This window comes from Danio rerio, chromosome 8, assembly GCF_052040795.2.
Source record: "Danio rerio strain M-AB ecotype USA chromosome 8, GRCz13ab, whole genome shotgun sequence".
NCBI classification, from domain to species: Eukaryota; Metazoa; Chordata; class Actinopteri; order Cypriniformes; family Danionidae; genus Danio; species Danio rerio.
Window position 1 is genome coordinate 37299786 of NC_141028.1, and position 20828 is coordinate 37320613.

A 20828-nucleotide genomic window follows, 5' to 3' on the forward strand; every position below is an offset into this window, starting at 1 on the left:
GCAATGGCGTCGTAAAGGCGTTCGTCATCTTTAGGTCGTTTTTTGGAGGGCGAGTGTAGCAATTCTCGTTTGGATGCCATCTCTGACGTCTCTTAACAAAAGCGAATACTTAAAACCTCAGTTTAAAGCTCAGTAGGAATATTTATAAAAGAAAAGGACATCTGAAGCAGAGCGCGTTTCACTAAGCAGCCATCACCGTCCGTTGCGCATGCCCTCAGTCGTGTTTTTCATAGTTACCAGTGCCGATGGAGTTTTTTAAAGCGTCATATTCTGCTGGAAACGTTTCATTTGAATGGTAATGTCCCATAAGCGGAGGTCTTGTGAGTAACTTCACAAGTCGGTCAAAGTCTACACCGGTGACAAGCTCATCTACTCCCAGAACCTGCTACTCTCTACCTACACGTTGTCAGCTGATGTTTCAAAACCTCAATACTCGCATACAGAACAGCCTCAGCGTCTGCACCTCTTATCGGCACTAGCTGCAAGTCTACACCCCCTCTGTCCAGAAGTGAGCACAGCCTCTTGGTACCATCCCAGCAAGCATTTTTTTGGGGTGTTTAAAGGTGCCAACTGACCATCAAAAGTAAAAATGACTCATTTTATCTCATCCCAACAGGGAAACCACCAACAATAAAGAATGAGTTACTATCTGGTGTCATGGCTTTGCAATTAAAACAAGTTTAGTTATAATGGAGGTCATTGGGGGCAAAAACAGCCACTTGAACAATATGAACAATACATAAGGGTTAAAAGTCTAATAGACGGCTTGGTTAAAACCAGGCTAAATCTAGGCTGTCAGTGAGTGTGCACCCCTAACCCCGCCTCTCACAGTGACCTCACTAGCTCCGCTGAGTGCTTTGTGTCTCAGATTGCATGCAAGTCTGCAGCCAGATACTGCTGGAAGCTAGTCATCAAATACACAGGAACGAATGACTACACGTGTCAATCTGTCTATTAAACTATCTAATCTGTCTAGTCAGTCTTTTATTATCTTTTATATGCAAAAATATTCATTCATAAAAACATATGTATATATGAACACTGGGTCAAATAGGGTCCGTGCATTTTAAATCTAATAACAAAATTAACCCAATGTTGGTTTTGTCCATATTTAAATGAACGTGTGTAAACGCACGCTTTGATCAAACCTTTTATTCCCCTTGATGATATTGTGCTTTTTTTTCCCCTCAATGCCCTCCAAAGTTTCAATGTTTGGCCGTGTCTGCCATATCTGTTTTGTTTAAAAAAAAAAAAGGAAAAAAAAGGAATGCATCGGTTCCTGCATGTAGAATTCAGAAATCTCATGGCATTGAAAGAAAACTGGCAGCAGTTGAGTGCCGAGGTCAAAGGTCAGATGAGCAGGCATCACACCTGATAAACACCTGGGGCAACTGTACAGTAAAAAAAAAACAAAAAAACAACAAGATTAAGAAATATTGCTTTAATTTGAGAGAGACAAAAAAAACTCTTCCGTGTTAAAATTTGATGTTCCTCCAGCGTTCTTACGTCAGTCTTTAATGTCAGGTGATCCTTCAAATGTCAGTGTAAATTGTTGAGTGTACCATTAGTGCTCAGTCGTGTTTTTCATAGTTACCAGTGCCGATGGAGTTTTTTTTTTAGAGCGTCATATTCTGCTGGAAAAGTTTCATTTTAATGGTAATATGCCATGAGCGGAGGTGTATGAGTAACTTCACAAGTTGACCATAGTCTAGACCGATGACATGCTCATCTACTCCCAGAACCTGGCAGAACGAAATGTTGCAGCTCGTCCGGTCTTCAATGATGAGCCCAAAAGAGGCCACTTCACAGAGCCGGCCCAAGGCTTAAGAGAACTGAGAGGCAGGACAAGATGGCGGGCTGGACTTGGTTAACTTTAGATTTTACACAAATCTCATTGTTTTGTTTTTCACCTAAAATAGTAATTAAAACATCCAAGATGTGTTTTGCCTCATCAAAATGTGGAATTTGATCAGCAAACTACTCATTCTAAGACAACTATGCCTTGGGCTAAATGACTTGGCTTCAAGTACGATGCCACACGATTCAGAAATGAAGGTACAGACTGCACAAACAGATAAACGACATGATGCATCTCATTTCACCACAACTAAAGGCAGCGACAAAAAAAAAGTCAAGCTCTCACGATGATGACATTTCTCATGCAACCCTTTAGCAAGCCTACATAGTATTTATGCCTAAAAGTCACTGCATGGGTAAATAAGAAACAAGCAACACACACACACACATATATATATATATATATCCATGGGCCACTGTAAAGTAATATGGTTCTGTCATAACGTTTTGAATGAAAATCTGCATTTGGATAAGACACCTTTAGTATAGTTTTGATTTTAAGGCATAATAAAGATCAAATGCAAGTACGAGTGGATTTACATTGAAAATTTCAAACGCATCAAGAAAACCATGTGCTAAGGAAATTTCAAACCATTTGGAACGCACAGAGACGAGCTTTTGTGCAAAAATGAACTTAAAGGTGCCTTTAAAAAAGTGTCAAAGTACTTTTGAAAACAAAAAAGCAAACCCCCAATAGGTGGCAGCAAGAGGCCGCTTTATTTGAGTAAAGCATTGAACGATTCATTCAGCCAAAGAAGCCAATAGGATGAACGGACAGTTGAATCAATCCCTGAATCATCGACTCACCCGAGTCTTCTTGGCGAAGGCCTGAATCGTTCGTGCAGGGAAACGTCGCTGTGTATTATTCAGAGATGGCCAACTGTTCTGCTGTTTATTTTATTATACTTATCGCAATGATTTTACTACTACTATCAATAAAATTAATATTAATAATGATAATATTGCCGGAAGTTGTACAGCGCATGCGTCACGTGTTCATCATCAGCATCCATGACAACCGTCCTGTGGGTGTTGTTTGAATCTCGCTGTGTCGATTGGCATCTGATCTCTGCGTCCTCCGTGACAATTTTTCCAGATTATCGATATTATTGATCGTTGGATACGTCGATTGATCGCCTGCTGTTCCCATCACTCAGGTTTGACCCTTTTTATTACGCTGTGCTTTGTGTTTGTGTTCAGTATGTCTTGTGTTCACTACAGGTTCCAGAGTCGACTCACCTACGACTCGCTCCAGTTTGAAGGCCTCAACATCAGCGCGGGGGAGCTGAAGCGGCAGATCATGAGGAGCAAGAGGCTGAAGTTCTGCCAGCTGAAGATCAGCAACGCCCAGACTGATGAAGGTGAGTTGAGGAAAAGACACTTCAACTGTTCTACGCTAACATTAGATGCGTTACATCAGACACTTCTGGAAGCTGTAAGGTGGTGCTGATGCTGACATGTAGGGATGTTTTGGCTGTTTTAAAAGGCTAATGGCTCTCAAAGTATACCGTGCTCCATAATTATGTGCTGATTCTGATTTTATTTTGCTGTCAGAATACACAGATGATGCTCTCATCCCTAAAAACACGTCGGTCATCATCAGACGGATCCCTGCGGCGGGACTGAAGTCCTCAAACAGAAGATTTGTTGGGTAAGTGCTGTGAAATGAGCACACGCGTCCTCTGTTAGATGTTATATGAAGACTCCTGGTCTGTCCCTGGTGTTTTAGTCACACAAGCTCCTTTGTTTTGCAGACATCAAGCTGGACGCTGGCGTGAACCTTCACCTAGAGCTGATCCTTCACTCCTCTCACTGGAGCAGTTGTTGAAGGTATTGAACAAATGAATAGCACAATAGCAAAACGCAATGTAAAGCACACAATATACGCACACGCACTCAGCTTCTTAGGGAGATTTGAGATTGTTTGAAGGGTTGAGGGTGAAAAAGATTCAAATGTGCAAATGCCTGTGAAACAGACTGAGAATCTGGCTGAGGCAAAGGCGTCAGAGGAGGACAAGCTGAAAGCGGTGATGTACCAGTCCAGCCTGTGCTACTACTCCAGCAGGTGAGCGTTCAGACACTGACAGGTTTGCTTTGTGAGAGATGTCTGAGCTGATTCTCATGGTTCTGATGTTCACTAGTGAGGCCATGAGGCTGCTTGGGATCCCGGGACACCACATTAGGCACTGCCCCACTAATGTGGTAACTGGGTTTTCCAAGCTCACGGTTGCTGTGAACTTGAGCTCTTGTCCTCATCAGTCAGATTGTTTGCTCAGAGTTTGACTGTCACTCCTCAATTCACAGGGCAGCCGCTCCGCGCCGCACAAGCGCATCCGGAAGAGCACAGGGATTCCCCGCAGCTTCCTGTTGGAGGTGGACGACCCAGACCGAAAGGGAGTCATGATAGACGGCAGCGGCCGATACGTCATTCCCATCATAGACGCGTGAGTAAACTGTACTTGGCATAGCCGCATGTTCTAGTGTTTGTCCAAATCTCACATGATGTCTGCTTGTGTGTGTTTGCGCTCGATCTGTTCAGTGAGGCCTATGCTGCTGAGAAGAGAAAGAGGCCGTCCTTCTCCTGCCAGACCGAGCCTTTGCCCTCCTCGTCCTCAGCAGGTGCGGCATCTTCGGTCCAGGACGCCGGAGGGAAACGGTCCCGCTCCCCATCTTCACCAGAGACGCGCGGCGACCAGAAGAGACCACGTCGCTGAGAGACCTTCATCCAAGAGACCTGGAGCCGACGTGTAAATATTGTACATAGTTTATTAATAAAAGATAATAAAGATTATAGCCGCATGAACTGTGTGGACTGGTTAACCTTCACTCCAGCAGTGCAACACACACACACACACACACACACACACGAATGAATTCATAAACACAATATCATGAAGTTTTGCTTTAATTTAGGAAAAGAGAAACTCTTCTGGGCTAAAATCTGATGGGTTTTTTTCAGCGTTCTTACTTCAGTCTTTAATGTCAGGTGATCTTTCAAATGTCAGTGTAAAGTGTTGAGTACACTATTAGTGCTCAGTCGTGTTTTTCATAGTTACCAGTGCCGATGGAGTTTTTTGAAGCGTCATATTCTGCTGGAAACGTTTCATTTGAATGGTAATGTCCCATAAGCGGAGGTCTTGTGAGTAACTTCACAAGTCGGTCAAAGTCTACACCGGTGACAAGCTCATCTACTCCCAGAACCTGCTACTCTCTACCTACACGTTGTCAGCTGATGTTTCAAAACCTCAACACTCGCATACAGAACAGCCTCAGCGTCTGCACCACTTATCGGCACTAGCTGCAAGTCTACACCCCCTCTGTCCAGAAGTGAGCACAGCCTCTTGGTACCATCCCAGCAAGCATTTTTTTGGGGTGTTTAAAGGTGCCAACTGACCATCAAAAGTAAAAATGACTCATTTTATCTCATCCCAACAGGGAAACCACCAACAATAAAGAATGAGTTACTATCTGGTGTCATGGCTTTGCAATTAAAACAAGTTTAGTTATAATGGAGGTCATTGGGGGCAAAAAACAGCCACTTGAACAATATGAACAATACATAAGGGTTAAAAGTCTAATAGACGGCTTGGTTAAAACCAGGCTAAATCTAGGCTGTCAGTGAGTGTGCACCCCTAACCCCGCCTCTCACAGTGACCTCACTAGCTCCGCTGAGTGCTTTGTGTCTCAGATTGCATGCAAGTCTGCAGCCAGATACTGCTGGAAGCTAGTCATCAAATACACAGGAACGAATGACTACACGTGTCAATCTGTCTATTAAACTATCTAATCTGTCTAGTCAGTCTTTTATTATCTTTTATATGCAAAAATATTCATTCATAAAAACATATGTATATATGAACACTGGGTCAAATAGGGTCCGTGCATTTTAAATCTAATAACAAAATTAACCCAATGTTGGTTTTGTCCATATTTAAATGAACGTGTGTAAACGCACGCTTTGATCAAACCTTTTATTCCCCTTGATGATATTGTGCTTTTTTTTCCCCTCAATGCCCTCCAAAGTTTCAATGTTTGGCCGTGTCTGCCATATCTGTTTTGTTTAAAAAAAAAAAAAGGAATGCATCGGTTCCTGCATGTAGAATTCAGAAATCTCATGGCATTGAAAGAAAACTGGCAGCAGTTGAGTGCCGAGGTCAAAGGTCAGATGAGCAGGCATCACACCTGATAAACACCTGGGGCAACTGTACAGTAAAAAAAAAAAAACAACAAGATTAAGAAATATTGCTTTAATTTGAGAGAGACAAAAAAAACTCTTCCGTGTTAAAATTTGATGTTCCTCCAGCGTTCTTACGTCAGTCTTTAATGTCAGGTGATCCTTCAAATGTCAGTGTAAATTGTTGAGTGTACCATTAGTGCTCAGTCGTGTTTTTCATAGTTACCAGTGCCGATGGAGTTTTTTTTTTTAGAGCGTCATATTCTGCTGGAAAAGTTTCATTTTAATGGTAATATGCCATGAGCGGAGGTGTATGAGTAACTTCACAAGTTGACCATAGTCTAGAGCGATGACATGCTCATCTACTCCCAGAACCTGGCAGAACGAAATGTTGCAGCTCGTCCGGTCTTCAATGATGAGCCCAAAAGAGGCCACTTCACAGAGCCGGCCCAAGGCTTAAGAGAACTGAGAGGCAGGACAAGATGGCGGGCTGGACTTGGTTAACTTTAGATTTTACACAAATCTCATTGTTTTGTTTTTCACCTAAAATAGTAATTAAAACATCCAAGATGTGTTTTGCCTCATCAAAATGTGGAATTTGATCAGCAAACTACTCATTCTAAGACAACTATGCCTTGGGCTAAATGACTTGGCTTCAAGTACGATGCCACACGATTCAGAAATGAAGGTACAGACTGCACAAACAGATAAACGACATGATGCATCTCATTTCACCACAACTAAAGGCAGCGACAAAAAAAAAGTCAAGCTCTCACGATGATGACATTTCTCATGCAACCCTTTAGCAAGCCTACATAGTATTTATGCCTAAAAGTCACTGCATGGGTAAATAAGAAACAAGCAACACACACACACACATATATATATATATATATCCATGGGCCACTGTAAAGTAATATGGTTCTGTCATAACGTTTTGAATGAAAATCTGCATTTGGATAAGACACCTTTAGTATAGTTTTGATTTTAAGGCATAATAAAGATCAAATGCAAGTACGAGTGGATTTACATTGAAAATTTCAAACGCATCAAGAAAACCATGTGCTAAGGAAATTTCAAACCATTTGGAACGCACAGAGACGAGCTTTTGTGCAAAAATGAACTTAAAGGTGCCTTTAAAAAAGTGTCAAAGTACTTTTGAAAACAAAAAAGCAAACCCCCAATAGGTGGCAGCAAGAGGCCGCTTTATTTGAGTAAAGCATTGAACGATTCATTCAGCCAAAGAAGCCAATAGGATGAACGGACAGTTGAATCAATCCCTGAATCATCGACTCACCCGAGTCTTCTTGGCGAAGGCCTGAATCGTTCGTGCAGGGAAACGTCGCTGTGTATTATTCAGAGATGGCCAACTGTTCTGCTGTTTATTTTATTATACTTATCGCAATGATTTTACTACTACTATCAATAAAATTAATATTAATAATGATAATATTGCCGGAAGTTGTACAGCGCATGCGTCACGTGTTCATCATCAGCATCCATGACAACCGTCCTGTGGCTGTTGTTTGAATCTCGCTGTGTCGATTGGCATCTGATCTCTGCGTCCTCCGTGACAATTTTTCCAGATTATCGATATTATTGATCGTTGGATACGTCGATTGATCGCCTGCTGTTCCCATCACTCAGGTTTGACCCTTTTTATTACGCTGTGCTTTGTGTTTGTGTTCAGTATGTCTTGTGTTCACTACAGGTTCCAGAGTCGACTCACCTACGACTCGCTCCAGTTTGAAGGCCTCAACATCAGCGCGGGGGAGCTGAAGCGGCAGATCATGAGGAGCAAGAGGCTGAAGTTCTGCCAGCTGAAGATCAGCAACGCCCAGACTGATGAAGGTGAGTTGAGGAAAAGACACTTCAACTGTTCTACGCTAACATTAGATGCGTTACATCAGACACTTCTGGAAGCTGTAAGGTGGTGCTGATGCTGACATGTAGGGATGTTTTGGCTGTTTTAAAAGGCTAATGGCTCTCAAAGTATACCGTGCTCCATAATTATGTGCTGATTCTGATTTTATTTTGCTGTCAGAATACACAGATGATGCTCTCATCCCTAAAAACACGTCGGTCATCATCAGACGGATCCCTGCGGCGGGACTGAAGTCCTCAAACAGAAGATTTGTTGGGTGAGTGCTGTGAAATGAGCACACGCGTCCTCTGTTAGATGTTATATGAAGACTCCTGGTCTGTCCCTGGTGTTTTAGTCACACAAGCTCCTTTGTTTTGCAGACATCAAGCTGGACGCTGGCGTGAACCTTCACCTAGAGCTGATCCTTCACTCCTCTCACTGGAGCAGTTGTTGAAGGTATTGAACAAATGAATAGCACAATAGCAATGTAAAGCACACAATATACGCACACGCACTCAGCTTCTTAGGGAGATTTGAGATTGTTTGAAGGGTTGAGGGTGAAAAAGATTCAAATGTGCAAATGCCTGTGAAACAGACTGAGAATCTGGCTGAGGCAAAGGCGTCAGAGGAGGACAAGCTGAAAGCGGTGATGTACCAGTCCAGCCTGTGCTACTACTCCAGCAGGTGAGCGTTCAGACACTGACAGGTTTGCTTTGTGAGAGATGTCTGAGCTGATTCTCATGGTTCTGATGTTCACTAGTGAGGCCATGAGGCTGCTTGGGATCCCGGGACACCACATTAGGCACTGCCCCACTAATGTGGTAACTGGGTTTTCCAAGCTCACGGTTGCTGTGAACTTGAGCTCTTGTCCTCATCAGTCAGATTGTTTGCTCAGAGTTTGACTGTCACTCCTCAATTCACAGGGCAGCCGCTCCGCGCCGCACAAGCGCATCCGGAAGAGCACAGGGATTCCCCGCAGCTTCCTGTTGGAGGTGGACGACCCAGACCGAAAGGGAGTCATGATAGACGGCAGCGGCCGATACGTCATTCCCATCATAGACGCGTGAGTAAACTGTACTTGGCATAGCCGCATGTTCTAGTGTTTGTCCAAATCTCACATGATGTCTGCTTGTGTGTGTTTGCGCTCGATCTGTTCAGTGAGGCCTATGCTGCTGAGAAGAGAAAGAGGCCGTCCTTCTCCTGCCAGACCGAGCCTTTGCCCTCCTCGTCCTCAGCAGGTGCGGCATCTTCGGTCCGGGACGCCGGAGGGAAACGGTCCCGCTCCCCATCTTCACCAGAGACGCGCGGCGACCAGAAGAGACCACGTCGCTGAGAGACCTTCATCCAAGAGACCTGGAGCCGACGTGTAAATATTGTACATAGTTTATTAATAAAAGATAATAAAGATTATAGCCGCATGAACTGTGTGGACTGGTTAACCTTCACTCCAGCAGTGCAACACACACATACACACACACACACACACACACACACGAATGAATTCATAAACACAATATCATGAAGTTTTGCTTTAATTTAGGAAAAGAGAAACTCTTCTGGGCTAAAATCTGATGGGTTTTTTTCAGCGTTCTTACTTCAGTCTTTAATGTCAGGTGATCCTTCAAATGTCAGTGTAAAGTGTTGAGTACACTATTAGTGCTCAGTCGTGTTTTTCATAGTTACCAGTGCCGATGGAGTTTTTTGAAGCGTCATATTCTGCTGGAAACGTTTCATTTGAATGGTAATGTCCCATAAGCGGAGGTCTTGTGAGTAACTTCACAAGTCGGTCAAAGTCTACACCGGTGACAAGCTCATCTACTCCCAGAACCTGCTACTCTCTACCTACACGTTGTCAGCTGATGTTTCAAAACCTCAACACTCGCATACAGAACAGCCTCAGCGTCTGCACCACTTATCGGCACTAGCTGCAAGTCTACACCCCCTCTGTCCAGAAGTGAGCACAGCCTCTTGGTACCATCCCAGCAAGCATTTTTTTGGGGTGTTTAAAGGTGCCAACTGACCATCAAAAGTAAAAATGACTCATTTTATCTCATCCCAACAGGGAAACCACCAACAATAAAGAATGAGTTACTATCTGGTGTCATGGCTTTGCAATTAAAACAAGTTTAGTTATAATGGAGGTCATTGGGGGCAAAAAACAGCCACTTGAACAATATGAACAATACATAAGGGTTAAAAGTCTAATAGACGGCTTGGTTAAAACCAGGCTAAATCTAGGCTGTCAGTGAGTGTGCACCCCTAACCCCGCCTCTCACAGTGACCTCACTAGCTCCGCTGAGTGCTTTGTGTCTCAGATTGCATGCAAGTCTGCAGCCAGATACTGCTGGAAGCTAGTCATCAAATACACAGGAACGAATGACTACACGTGTCAATCTGTCTATTAAACTATCTAATCTGTCTAGTCAGTCTTTTATTATCTTTTATATGCAAAAATATTCATTCATAAAAACATATGTATATATGAACACTGGGTCAAATAGGGTCCGTGCATTTTAAATCTAATAACAAAATTAACCCAATGTTGGTTTTGTCCATATTTAAATGAACGTGTGTAAACGCACGCTTTGATCAAACCTTTTATTCCCCTTGATGATATTGTGCTTTTTTTTCCCCTCAATGCCCTCCAAAGTTTCAATGTTTGGCCGTGTCTGCCATATCTGTTTTGTTTAAAAAAAAAAAAAGGAATGCATCGGTTCCTGCATGTAGAATTCAGAAATCTCATGGCATTGAAAGAAAACTGGCAGCAGTTGAGTGCCGAGGTCAAAGGTCAGATGAGCAGGCATCACACCTGATAAACACCTGGGGCAACTGTACAGTAAAAAAAAAAAAAAACAACAAGATTAAGAAATATTGCTTTAATTTGAGAGAGACAAAAAAAACTCTTCCGTGTTAAAATTTGATGTTCCTCCAGCGTTCTTACGTCAGTCTTTAATGTCAGGTGATCCTTCAAATGTCAGTGTAAATTGTTGAGTGTACCATTAGTGCTCAGTCGTGTTTTTCATAGTTACCAGTGCCGATGGAGTTTTTTTTTTTTAGAGCGTCATATTCTGCTGGAAAAGTTTCATTTTAATGGTAATATGCCATGAGCGGAGGTGTATGAGTAACTTCACAAGTTGACCATAGTCTAGAGCGATGACATGCTCATCTACTCCCAGAACCTGGCAGAACGAAATGTTGCAGCTCGTCCGGTCTTCAATGATGAGCCCAAAAGAGGCCACTTCACAGAGCCGGCCCAAGGCTTAAGAGAACTGAGAGGCAGGACAAGATGGCGGGCTGGACTTGGTTAACTTTAGATTTTACACAAATCTCATTGTTTTGTTTTTCACCTAAAATAGTAATTAAAACATCCAAGATGTGTTTTGCCTCATCAAAATGTGGAATTTGATCAGCAAACTACTCATTCTAAGACAACTATGCCTTGGGCTAAATGACTTGGCTTCAAGTACGATGCCACACGATTCAGAAATGAAGGTACAGACTGCACAAACAGATAAACGACATGATGCATCTCATTTCACCACAACTAAAGGCAGCGACAAAAAAAAAAGTCAAGCTCTCACGATGATGACATTTCTCATGCAACCCTTTAGCAAGCCTACATAGTATTTATGCCTAAAAGTCACTGCATGGGTAAATAAGAAACAAGCAACACACACACACACATATATATATATATATATATATATATATATATATATATATATATATATATATATATATATATATCCATGGGCCACTGTAAAGTAATATGGTTCTGTCATAACGTTTTGAATGAAAATCTGCATTTGGATAAGACACCTTTAGTATAGTTTTGATTTTAAGGCATAATAAAGATCAAATGCAAGTACGAGTGGATTTACATTGAAAATTTCAAACGCATCAAGAAAACCATGTGCTAAGGAAATTTCAAACCATTTGGAACGCACAGAGACGAGCTTTTGTGCAAAAATGAACTTAAAGGTGCCTTTAAAAAAGTGTCAAAGTACTTTTGAAAACAAAAAAGCAAACCCCCAATAGGTGGCAGCAAGAGGCCGCTTTATTTGAGTAAAGCATTGAACGATTCATTCAGCCAAAGAAGCCAATAGGATGAACGGACAGTTGAATCAATCCCTGAATCATCGACTCACCCGAGTCTTCTTGGCGAAGGCCTGAATCGTTCGTGCAGGGAAACGTCGCTGTGTATTATTCAGAGATGGCCAACTGTTCTGCTGTTTATTTTATTATACTTATCGCAATGATTTTACTACTACTATCAATAAAATTAATATTAATAATGATAATATTGCCGGAAGTTGTACAGCGCATGCGTCACGTGTTCATCATCAGCATCCATGACAACCGTCCTGTGGCTGTTGTTTGAATCTCGCTGTGTCGATTGGCATCTGATCTCTGCGTCCTCCGTGACAATTTTTCCAGATTATCGATATTATTGATCGTTGGATACGTCGATTGATCGCCTGCTGTTCCCATCACTCAGGTTTGACCCTTTTTATTACGCTGTGCTTTGTGTTTGTGTTCAGTATGTCTTGTGTTCACTACAGGTTCCAGAGTCGACTCACCTACGACTCGCTCCAGTTTGAAGGCCTCAACATCAGCGCGGGGGAGCTGAAGCGGCAGATCATGAGGAGCAAGAGGCTGAAGTTCTGCCAGCTGAAGATCAGCAACGCCCAGACTGATGAAGGTGAGTTGAGGAAAAGACACTTCAACTGTTCTACGCTAACATTAGATGCGTTACATCAGACACTTCTGGAAGCTGTAAGGTGGTGCTGATGCTGACATGTAGGGATGTTTTGGCTGTTTTAAAAGGCTAATGGCTCTCAAAGTATACCGTGCTCCATAATTATGTGCTGATTCTGATTTTATTTTGCTGTCAGAATACACAGATGATGCTCTCATCCCTAAAAACACGTCGGTCATCATCAGACGGATCCCTGCGGCGGGACTGAAGTCCTCAAACAGAAGATTTGTTGGGTAAGTGCTGTGAAATGAGCACACGCGTCCTCTGTTAGATGTTATATGAAGACTCCTGGTCTGTCCCTGGTGTTTTAGTCACACAAGCTCCTTTGTTTTGCAGACATCAAGCTGGACGCTGGCGTGAACCTTCACCTAGAGCTGATCCTTCACTCCTCTCACTGGAGCAGTTGTTGAAGGTATTGAACAAATGAATAGCACAATAGCAATGTAAAGCACACAATATACGCACACGCACTCAGCTTCTTAGGGAGATTTGAGATTGTTTGAAGGGTTGAGGGTGAAAAAGATTCAAATGTGCAAATGCCTGTGAAACAGACTGAGAATCTGGCTGAGGCAAAGGCGTCAGAGGAGGACAAGCTGAAAGCGGTGATGTACCAGTCCAGCCTGTGCTACTACTCCAGCAGGTGAGCGTTCAGACACTGACAGGTTTGCTTTGTGAGAGATGTCTGAGCTGATTCTCATGGTTCTGATGTTCACTAGTGAGGCCATGAGGCTGCTTGGGATCCCGGGACACCACATTAGGCACTGCCCCACTAATGTGGTAACTGGGTTTTCCAAGCTCACGGTTGCTGTGAACTTGAGCTCTTGTCCTCATCAGTCAGATTGTTTGCTCAGAGTTTGACTGTCACTCCTCAATTCACAGGGCAGCCGCTCCGCGCCGCACAAGCGCATCCGGAAGAGCACAGGGATTCCCCGCAGCTTCCTGTTGGAGGTGGACGACCCAGACCGAAAGGGAGTCATGATAGACGGCAGCGGCCGATACGTCATTCCCATCATAGACGCGTGGGTAAACTGTACTTGGCATAGCCGCATGTTCTAGTGTTTGTCCAAATCTCACATGATGTCTGCTTGTGTGTGTTTGCGCTCGATCTGTTCAGTGAGGCCTATGCTGCTGAGAAGAGAAAGAGGCCGTCCTTCTCCTGCCAGACCGAGCCTTTGCCCTCCTCGTCCTCAGCAGGTGCGGCATCTTCGGTCCGGGACGCCGGAGGGAAACGGTCCCGCTCCCCATCTTCACCAGAGACGCGCGGCGACCAGAAGAGACCACGTCGCTGAGAGACCTTCATCCAAGAGACCTGGAGCCGACGTGTAAATATTGTACATAGTTTATTAATAAAAGATAATAAAGATTATAGCCGCATGAACTGTGTGGACTGGTTAACCTTCACTCCAGCAGTGCAACACACACACACACACACACACACACACACACACACACGAATGAATTCATAAACACAATATCATGAAGTTTTGCTTTAATTTAGGAAAAGAGAAACTCTTCTGGGCTAAAATCTGATGGGTTTTTTTCAGCGTTCTTACTTCAGTCTTTAATGTCAGGTGATCCTTCAAATGTCAGTGTAAAGTGTTGAGTACACTATTAGTGCTCAGTCGTGTTTTTCATAGTTACCAGTGCCGATGGAGTTTTTTGAAGCGTCATATTCTGCTGGAAACGTTTCATTTGAATGGTAATGTCCCATAAGCGGAGGTCTTGTGAGTAACTTCACAAGTCGGTCAAAGTCTAAACCGGTGACAAGCTCATCTACTCCCAGAACCTGCTACTCTCTACCTACACGTTGTCAGCTGATGTTTCAAAACCTCAACACTCGCATACAGAACAGCCTCAGCGTCTGCACCACTTATCGGCACTAGCTGCAAGTCTACACCCCCTCTGTCCAGAAGTGAGCACAGCCTCTTGGTACCATCCCAGCAAGCATTTTTTTGGGGTGTTTAAAGGTGCCAACTGACCATCAAAAGTAAAAATGACTCATTTTATCTCATCCCAACAGGGAAACCACCAACAATAAAGAATGAGTTACTATCTGGTGTCATGGCTTTGCAATGAAAACAAGTTTAGTTATAATGGAGGTCATTGGGGGCAAAAAACAGCCACTTGAACAATATGAACAATACATAAGGGTTAAAAGTCTAATAGACGGCTTGGTTAAAACCAGGCTAAATCTAGGCTGTCAGTGAGTGTGCACCCCTAACCCCGCCTCTCACAGTGACCTCACTAGCTCCGCTGAGTGCTTTGTGTCTCAGATTGCATGCAAGTCTGCAGCCAGATACTGCTGGAAGCTAGTCATCAAATACACAGGAACGAATGACTACACGTGTCAATCTGTCTATTAAACTATCTAATCTGTCTAGTCAGTCTTTTATTATCTTTTATATGCAAAAATATTCATTCATAAAAACATATGTATATATGAACACTGGGTCAAATAGGGTCCGTGCATTTTAAATCTAATAACAAAATTAACCCAATGTTGGTTTTGTCCATATTTAAATGAACGTGTGTAAACGCACGCTTTGATCAAACCTTTTATTCCCCTTGATGATATTGTGCTTTTTTTTCCCCCTCAATGCCCTCCAAAGTTTCAATGTTTGGCCGTGTCTGCCATATCTGTTTTGTTTAAAAAAAAAAAAAGGAATGCATCGGTTCCTGCATGTAGAATTCAGAAATCTCATGGCATCGAAAGAAAACTGGCAGCAGTTGAGTGCCGAGGTCAAAGGTCAGATGAGCAGGCATCACACCTGATAAACACCTGGGGCAACTGTACAGTAAAAAAAAAAAAAACAACAAGATTAAGAAATATTGCTTTAATTTGAGAGAGACAAAAAAAACTCTTCCGTGTTAAAATTTGATGTTCCTCCAGCGTTCTTACGTCAGTCTTTAATGTCAGGTGATCCTTCAAATGTCAGTGTAAATTGTTGAGTGTACCATTAGTGCTCAGTCGTGTTTTTCATAGTTACCAGTGCCGATGGAGTTTTTTTTTTTAGAGCGTCATATTCTGCTGGAAAAGTTTCATTTTAATGGTAATATGCCATGAGCGGAGGTGTATGAGTAACTTCACAAGTTGACCATAGTCTAGAGCGATGACATGCTCATCTACTCCCAGAACCTGGCAGAACGAAATGTTGCAGCTCGTCCGGTCTTCAATGATGAGCCCAAAAGAGGCCACTTCACAGAGCCGGCCCAAGGCTTAAGAGAACTGAGAGGCAGGACAAGATGGCGGGCTGGACTTGGTTAACTTTAGATTTTACACAAATCTCATTGTTTTGTTTTTCACCTAAAATAGTAATTAAAACATCCAAGATGTGTTTTGTCTCATCAAAATGTGGAATTTGATCAGCAAACTACTCATTCTAAGACAACTATGCCTTGGGCTAAATGACTTGGCTTCAAGTACGATGCCACACGATTCAGAAATGAAGGTACAGACTGCACAAACAGATAAACGACATGATGCATCTCATTTCACCACAACTAAAGGCAGCGACAAAAAAAAAGTCAAGCTCTCACGATGATGACATTTCTCATGCAACCCTTTAGCAAGCCTACATAGTATTTATGCCTAAAAGTCACTGCATGGGTAAATAAGAAACAAGCAACACACACACACACATATATATATATATATATATATATATATATATATATATATCCATGGGCCACTGTAAAGTAATATGGTTCTGTCATAACGTTTTGAATGAAAATCTGCATTTGGATAAGACACCTTTAGTATAGTTTTGATTTTAAGGCATAATAAAGATCAAATGCAAGTACGAGTGGATTTACATTGAAAATTTCAAACGCATCAAGAAAACCATGTGCTAAGGAAATTTCAAACCATTTGGAACGCACAGAGACGAGCTTTTGTGCAAAAATGAACTTAAAGGTGCCTTTAAAAAAGTGTCAAAGTACTTTTGAAAACAAAAAAGCAAACCCCCAATAGGTGGCAGCAAGAGGCCGCTTTAACTTTAACTTGGTTAACTTTAGATTTTACACAAATCTCATTGTTTTGTTTTTCACCTAAAATAGTAATTAAAACATCCAAGATGTGTTTTGCCTCATCAAAATGTGGAATTTGATCAGCAAACTACTCATTCTAAGACAACTATGCCTTGGGCTAAATGACTTGGCTTCAAGTACGATGCCACACGATTCAGAAATGAAGGTACAGACTGCACAAACAGATAAACGACATGATGCATCTCATTTCACCACAACTAAAGGCAGCGACAAAAAAAAAGTCAAGCTCTCACGATGATGACATTTCTCATGCAACCCTTTAGCAAGCCTACATAGTATTTATGCCTAAAAGTCACTGCATGGGTAAATAAGAAACAAGCAACACACACACACACACATATATATATATATATATATATATATATATATATATATATATATATATATATATATCCATGGGCCACTGTAAAGTAATATGGTTCTGTCATAACGTTTTGAATGAAAATCTGCATTTGGATAAGACACCTTTAGTATAGTTTTGATTTTAAGGCATAATAAAGATCAAATGCAAGTACGAGTGGATTTACATTGAAAATTTCAAACGCATCAAGAAAACCATGTGCTAAGGAAATTTCAAACCATTTGGAACGCACAGAGACGAGCTTTTGTGCAAAAATGAACTTAAAGGTGCCTTTAAAAAAGTGTCAAAGTACTTTTGAAAACAAAAAAGCAAACCCCCAATAGGTGGCAGCAAGAGGCCGCTTTATTTGAGTAAAGCATTGAACGATTCATTCAGCCAAAGAAGCCAATAGGATGAACGGACAGTTGAATCAATCCCTGAATCATCGACTCACCCGAGTCTTCTTGGCGAAGGCCTGAATCGTTCGTGCAGGGAAACGTCGCTGTGTATTATTCAGAGATGGCCAACTGTTCTGCTGTTTATTTTATTATACTTATCGCAATGATTTTACTACTACTATCAATAAAATTAATATTAATAATGATAATATTGCCGGAAGTTGTACAGCGCATGCGTCACGTGTTCATCATCAGCATCCATGACAACCGTCCTGTGGCTGTTGTTTGAATCTCGCTGTGTCGATTGGCATCTGATCTCTGCGTCCTCCGTGACAATTTTTCCAGATTATCGATATTATTGATCGTTGGATACGTCGATTGATCGCCTGCTGTTCCCATCACTCAGGTTTGACCCTTTTTATTACGCTGTGCTTTGTGTTTGTGTTCAGTATGTCTTGTGTTCACTACAGGTTCCAGAGTCGACTCACCTACGACTCGCTCCAGTTTGAAGGCCTCAACATCAGCGCGGGGGAGCTGAAGCGGCAGATCATGAGGAGCAAGAGGCTGAAGTTCTGCCAGCTGAAGATCAGCAACGCCCAGACTGATGAAGGTGAGTTGAGGAAAAGACACTTCAACTGTTCTACGCTAACATTAGATGCGTTACATCAGACACTTCTGGAAGCTGTAAGGTGGTGCTGATGCTGACATGTAGGGATGTTTTGGCTGTTTTAAAAGGCTAATGGCTCTCAAAGTATACCGTGCTCCATAATTATGTGCTGATTCTGATTTTATTTTGCTGTCAGAATACACAGATGATGCTCTCATCCCTAAAAACACGTCGGTCATCATCAGACGGATCCCTGCGGCGGGACTGAAGTCCTCAAACAGAAGATTTGTTGGGTGAGTGCTGTGAAATGAGCACACGCGTCCTCTGTTAGATGTTATATGAAGACTCCTGGTCTGTCCCTGGTGTTTTAGTCACACAAGCTCCTTTGTTTTGCAGACATCAAGCTGGACGCTGGCGTGAACCTTCACCTAGAGCTGATCCTTCACTCCTCTCACTGGAGCAGTTGTTGAAGGTATTGAACAAATGAATAGCACAATAGCAATGTAAAGCACACAATATACGCACACGCACTCAGCTTCTTAGGGAGATTTGAGATTGTTTGAAGGGTTGAGGGTGAAAAAGATTCAAATGTGCAAATGCCTGTGAAACAGACTGAGAATCTGGCTGAGGCAAAGGCGTCAGAGGAGGACAAGCTGAAAGCGGTGATGTACCAGTCCAGCCTGTGCTACTACTCCAGCAGGTGAGCGTTCAGACACTGACAGGTTTGCTTTGTGAGAGATGTCTGAGCTGATTCTCATGGTTCTGATGTTCACTAGTGAGGCCATGAGGCTGCTTGGGATCCCGGGACACCACATTAGGCACTGCCCCACTAATGTGGTAACTGGGTTTTCCAAGCTCACGGTTGCTGTGAACTTGAGCTCTTGTCCTCATCAGTCAGATTGTTTGCTCAGAGTTTGACTGTCACTCCTCAATTCACAGGGCAGCCGCTCCGCGCCGCACAAGCGCATCCGGAAGAGCACAGGGATTCCCCGCAGCTTCCTGTTGGAGGTGGACGACCCAGACCGAAAGGGAGTCATGATAGACGGCAGCGGCCGATACGTCATTCCCATCATAGACGCGTGAGTAAACTGTACTTGGCATAGCCGCATGTTCTAGTGTTTGTCCAAATCTCACATGATGTCTGCTTGTGTGTGTTTGCGCTCGATCTGTTCAGTGAGGCCTATGCTGCTGAGAAGAGAAAGAGGCCGTCCTTCTCCTGCCAGACCGAGCCTTTGCCCTCCTCGTCCTCAGCAGGTGCGGCATCTTCGGTCCGGGACGCCGGAGGGAAACGGTCCCGCTCCCCATCTTCACCAGAGACGCGCGGCGACCAGAAGAGACCACGTCGCTGAGAGACCTTCATCCAAGAGACCTGGAGCCGACGTGTAAATATTGTACATAGTTTATTAATAAAAGATAATAAAGATTATAGCCGCATGAACTGTGTGGACTGGTTAACCTTCACTCCAGCAGTGCAACACACACATACACACACACACACACACACACACACACACACACACGAATGAATTCATAAACACAATATTATGAAGTTTTGCTTTAATTTAGGAAAAGAGAAACTCTTCTGGGCTAAAATCTGATGGGTTTTTTTCAGCGTTCTTACTTCAGTCATAATGTCAGGTGATCCTTCAAATGTCAGTGTAAAGTGTTGAGTACACTATTAGTGCTCAGTCGTGTTTTTCTTTTTTTTTTTTTTTTATAACTTTTTATTTGTAGTAGCAATAAACACAGTACAATGATACCACTTAGGAGAAAACATTTCCGACTGCTTAACATTTTTCTTTTTCACAAACTCTAAAGTAACAGAACACAAAAAAATTAAAAATAAAAAAAAATAAATAAAGGTTTCATCAAATACAATATATGAAAATAACAGTAAAATGGTAACATAAATAATAACAATACTAAATTTCCATAGGTCAGAGAGGGTCAAATCTTTATTTATTCATTCAACTTTAGGTTATTATCAACTGTGAATTACTAATTTAAAAAGATGATTAAAGGGGGAGTGCAATGGGTCGTAAATTGAAAAAATGTTTGTTATGTGGATGGGAATTAGATAGTAATAGTTTTATATTTCTATGAAGATTGGATGGAGCAATCTAACGTAATCAGTCCACTTGGACCAGATGTTTCTAAATGTATTAATTTGGAGTCGAAGGGAGAATGTAATTTTTTCCATCACATAGATATTATATACTATCTCTAGCCATTCTTGGGTTGTTGGGGATTCAGGAAGTAACCAGTGTCTTGTAATTGCTTTTTTGGCTGCGAGTATTAAAATATTTATCAGTTTAATATTTTAATATTACAGTTATAAATATTTAAAATTTAAAAGTATTTATCAGATTTTCATATTTGGATATCAGAGCTTCCAAAATAAATAACTATAAATTGAAAGGGTAGTGTAATATTAAGTATGTTTTCTATTACTCCATGTACTTCTACCCAAAATTGCTTTATTACTGGACATTCCCAAAAAATGTGCCAGTGATTAGGTTCCTGAGACCCGCATAGTCTCCAGCACTTAGTGTTCTTTCCTGTGGTGTATGCTCTTTGTTTTGGCGTGATGAAAAATCTCATTAGACATTTCCATCCAAATTCTCTCCACATATGTGAATTAGTACATTTTGATGTAAATCTACATATGTCTAACCATTCTTCCACCGTAATAATGGCATTACTTTCCTTTTCCCATTTTTCTTTAACATATTCTGTTGAATGGGGTTTAATCGATCTAAATCCTTTATAAAGTTTTGAAATT

At 42.1% G+C, this 20828-nt stretch overlaps 5 protein-coding genes across 10 annotated transcripts in view; 4 read left to right on the forward strand and 1 right to left on the reverse strand.

Moving 5' to 3' along the window:
* The window catches only part of LOC141375851 (E3 ubiquitin-protein ligase RBBP6-like), a 68267-nt gene extending 57540 nt beyond the window's left edge, over positions 1–10727 (forward strand). Inside the window, exons 1-7 of one of the 3 annotated variants that reach the window (XM_087264950.1) lie at positions 7549–7882; positions 8076–8172; positions 8276–8351; positions 8491–8579; positions 8656–8716; positions 8819–8958; positions 9054–10727. In XM_087264950.1, the coding sequence (XP_087121076.1) occupies positions 7723–7882; positions 8076–8172; positions 8276–8351; positions 8491–8579; positions 8656–8716; positions 8819–8958; positions 9054–9228 (798 nt within the window). In that variant the 5' untranslated portion in view covers positions 7549–7722 and the 3' untranslated portion in view covers positions 9229–10727. Of the gene's footprint in view, positions 1–7548; positions 7883–8075; positions 8173–8250; positions 8352–8490; positions 8580–8655; positions 8717–8818; positions 8959–9053 lie in introns of those variants that run through there. The other 2 variants (XM_087264951.1, XM_087264952.1) reach the window with 2 other exon arrangements.
* Positions 1–20828, reverse strand: part of LOC141375856 (uncharacterized) — a 163000-nt gene that overhangs the window by 117381 nt on the left and 24791 nt on the right. The window lies entirely within an intron of this gene.
* On the forward strand, positions 2885–5919 carry LOC141375852 (E3 ubiquitin-protein ligase RBBP6-like). Of its 2 annotated transcripts, XM_087265005.1 has the most exons (7): positions 2885–3218; positions 3412–3508; positions 3612–3687; positions 3834–3922; positions 3999–4059; positions 4162–4301; positions 4397–5913. In XM_087265005.1, the coding sequence occupies exons 1-7, from the start codon at positions 3059–3061 to the stop codon at positions 4569–4571; spliced, it is 798 nt and encodes a 265-aa protein (XP_087121131.1). In that variant the 5' UTR covers positions 2885–3058; the 3' UTR covers positions 4572–5913. The 2 variants fall into 2 exon arrangements, with proteins under 2 accessions (XP_087121131.1, XP_087121132.1); XM_087265006.1 differs by lacking the exon at positions 3999–4059 and having other exon boundaries at positions 4397–5919.
* On the forward strand, positions 12264–14028 carry LOC141375854 (E3 ubiquitin-protein ligase RBBP6-like). 2 transcript variants are annotated; one of them, XM_087264961.1, is made up of 7 exons: positions 12264–12597; positions 12791–12887; positions 12991–13066; positions 13206–13294; positions 13371–13431; positions 13534–13673; positions 13769–14028. In XM_087264961.1, the coding sequence occupies exons 1-7, from the start codon at positions 12438–12440 to the stop codon at positions 13941–13943; spliced, it is 798 nt and encodes a 265-aa protein (XP_087121087.1). In that variant the 5' UTR covers positions 12264–12437; the 3' UTR covers positions 13944–14028. The 2 variants fall into 2 exon arrangements, with proteins under 2 accessions (XP_087121087.1, XP_087121088.1); XM_087264962.1 differs by lacking the exon at positions 13371–13431.
* LOC141375855 (E3 ubiquitin-protein ligase RBBP6-like) lies at positions 17716–19480 on the forward strand. 2 transcript variants are annotated; one of them, XM_087264937.1, is made up of 7 exons: positions 17716–18049; positions 18243–18339; positions 18443–18518; positions 18658–18746; positions 18823–18883; positions 18986–19125; positions 19221–19480. In XM_087264937.1, exons 1-7 carry the CDS (start codon positions 17890–17892, stop codon positions 19393–19395), a joined length of 798 nt encoding a protein of 265 aa, XP_087121063.1. In that variant the 5' UTR covers positions 17716–17889; the 3' UTR covers positions 19396–19480. The 2 variants fall into 2 exon arrangements, with proteins under 2 accessions (XP_087121063.1, XP_087121064.1); XM_087264938.1 differs by lacking the exon at positions 18823–18883.

Coding starts and splice junctions, on each gene's coding strand:
- LOC141375852 (XM_087265005.1), top strand. CDS start 3,059: ATGTCTTGTGTTCACTACAGGTTCCAGAGTCGACTCACCTACGACTCG. Junction 3,219..3,411: donor CAACGCCCAGACTGATGAAG/GTGAGTTGAGGA, acceptor TTTTGCTGTCAG/AATACACAGATGATGCTCTC. Junction 3,688..3,833: donor CACTGGAGCAGTTGTTGAAG/GTATTGAACAAA, acceptor CCTGTGAAACAG/ACTGAGAATCTGGCTGAGGC.
- LOC141375854 (XM_087264961.1), top strand. CDS start 12,438: ATGTCTTGTGTTCACTACAGGTTCCAGAGTCGACTCACCTACGACTCG. Junction 12,888..12,990: donor TCAAACAGAAGATTTGTTGG/GTAAGTGCTGTG, acceptor TTTGTTTTGCAG/ACATCAAGCTGGACGCTGGC. Junction 13,432..13,533: donor GGCACTGCCCCACTAATGTG/GTAACTGGGTTT, acceptor CTCAATTCACAG/GGCAGCCGCTCCGCGCCGCA.
- LOC141375855 (XM_087264937.1), top strand. CDS start 17,890: ATGTCTTGTGTTCACTACAGGTTCCAGAGTCGACTCACCTACGACTCG. Junction 18,050..18,242: donor CAACGCCCAGACTGATGAAG/GTGAGTTGAGGA, acceptor TTTTGCTGTCAG/AATACACAGATGATGCTCTC. Junction 19,126..19,220: donor GTCATTCCCATCATAGACGC/GTGAGTAAACTG, acceptor CGATCTGTTCAG/TGAGGCCTATGCTGCTGAGA.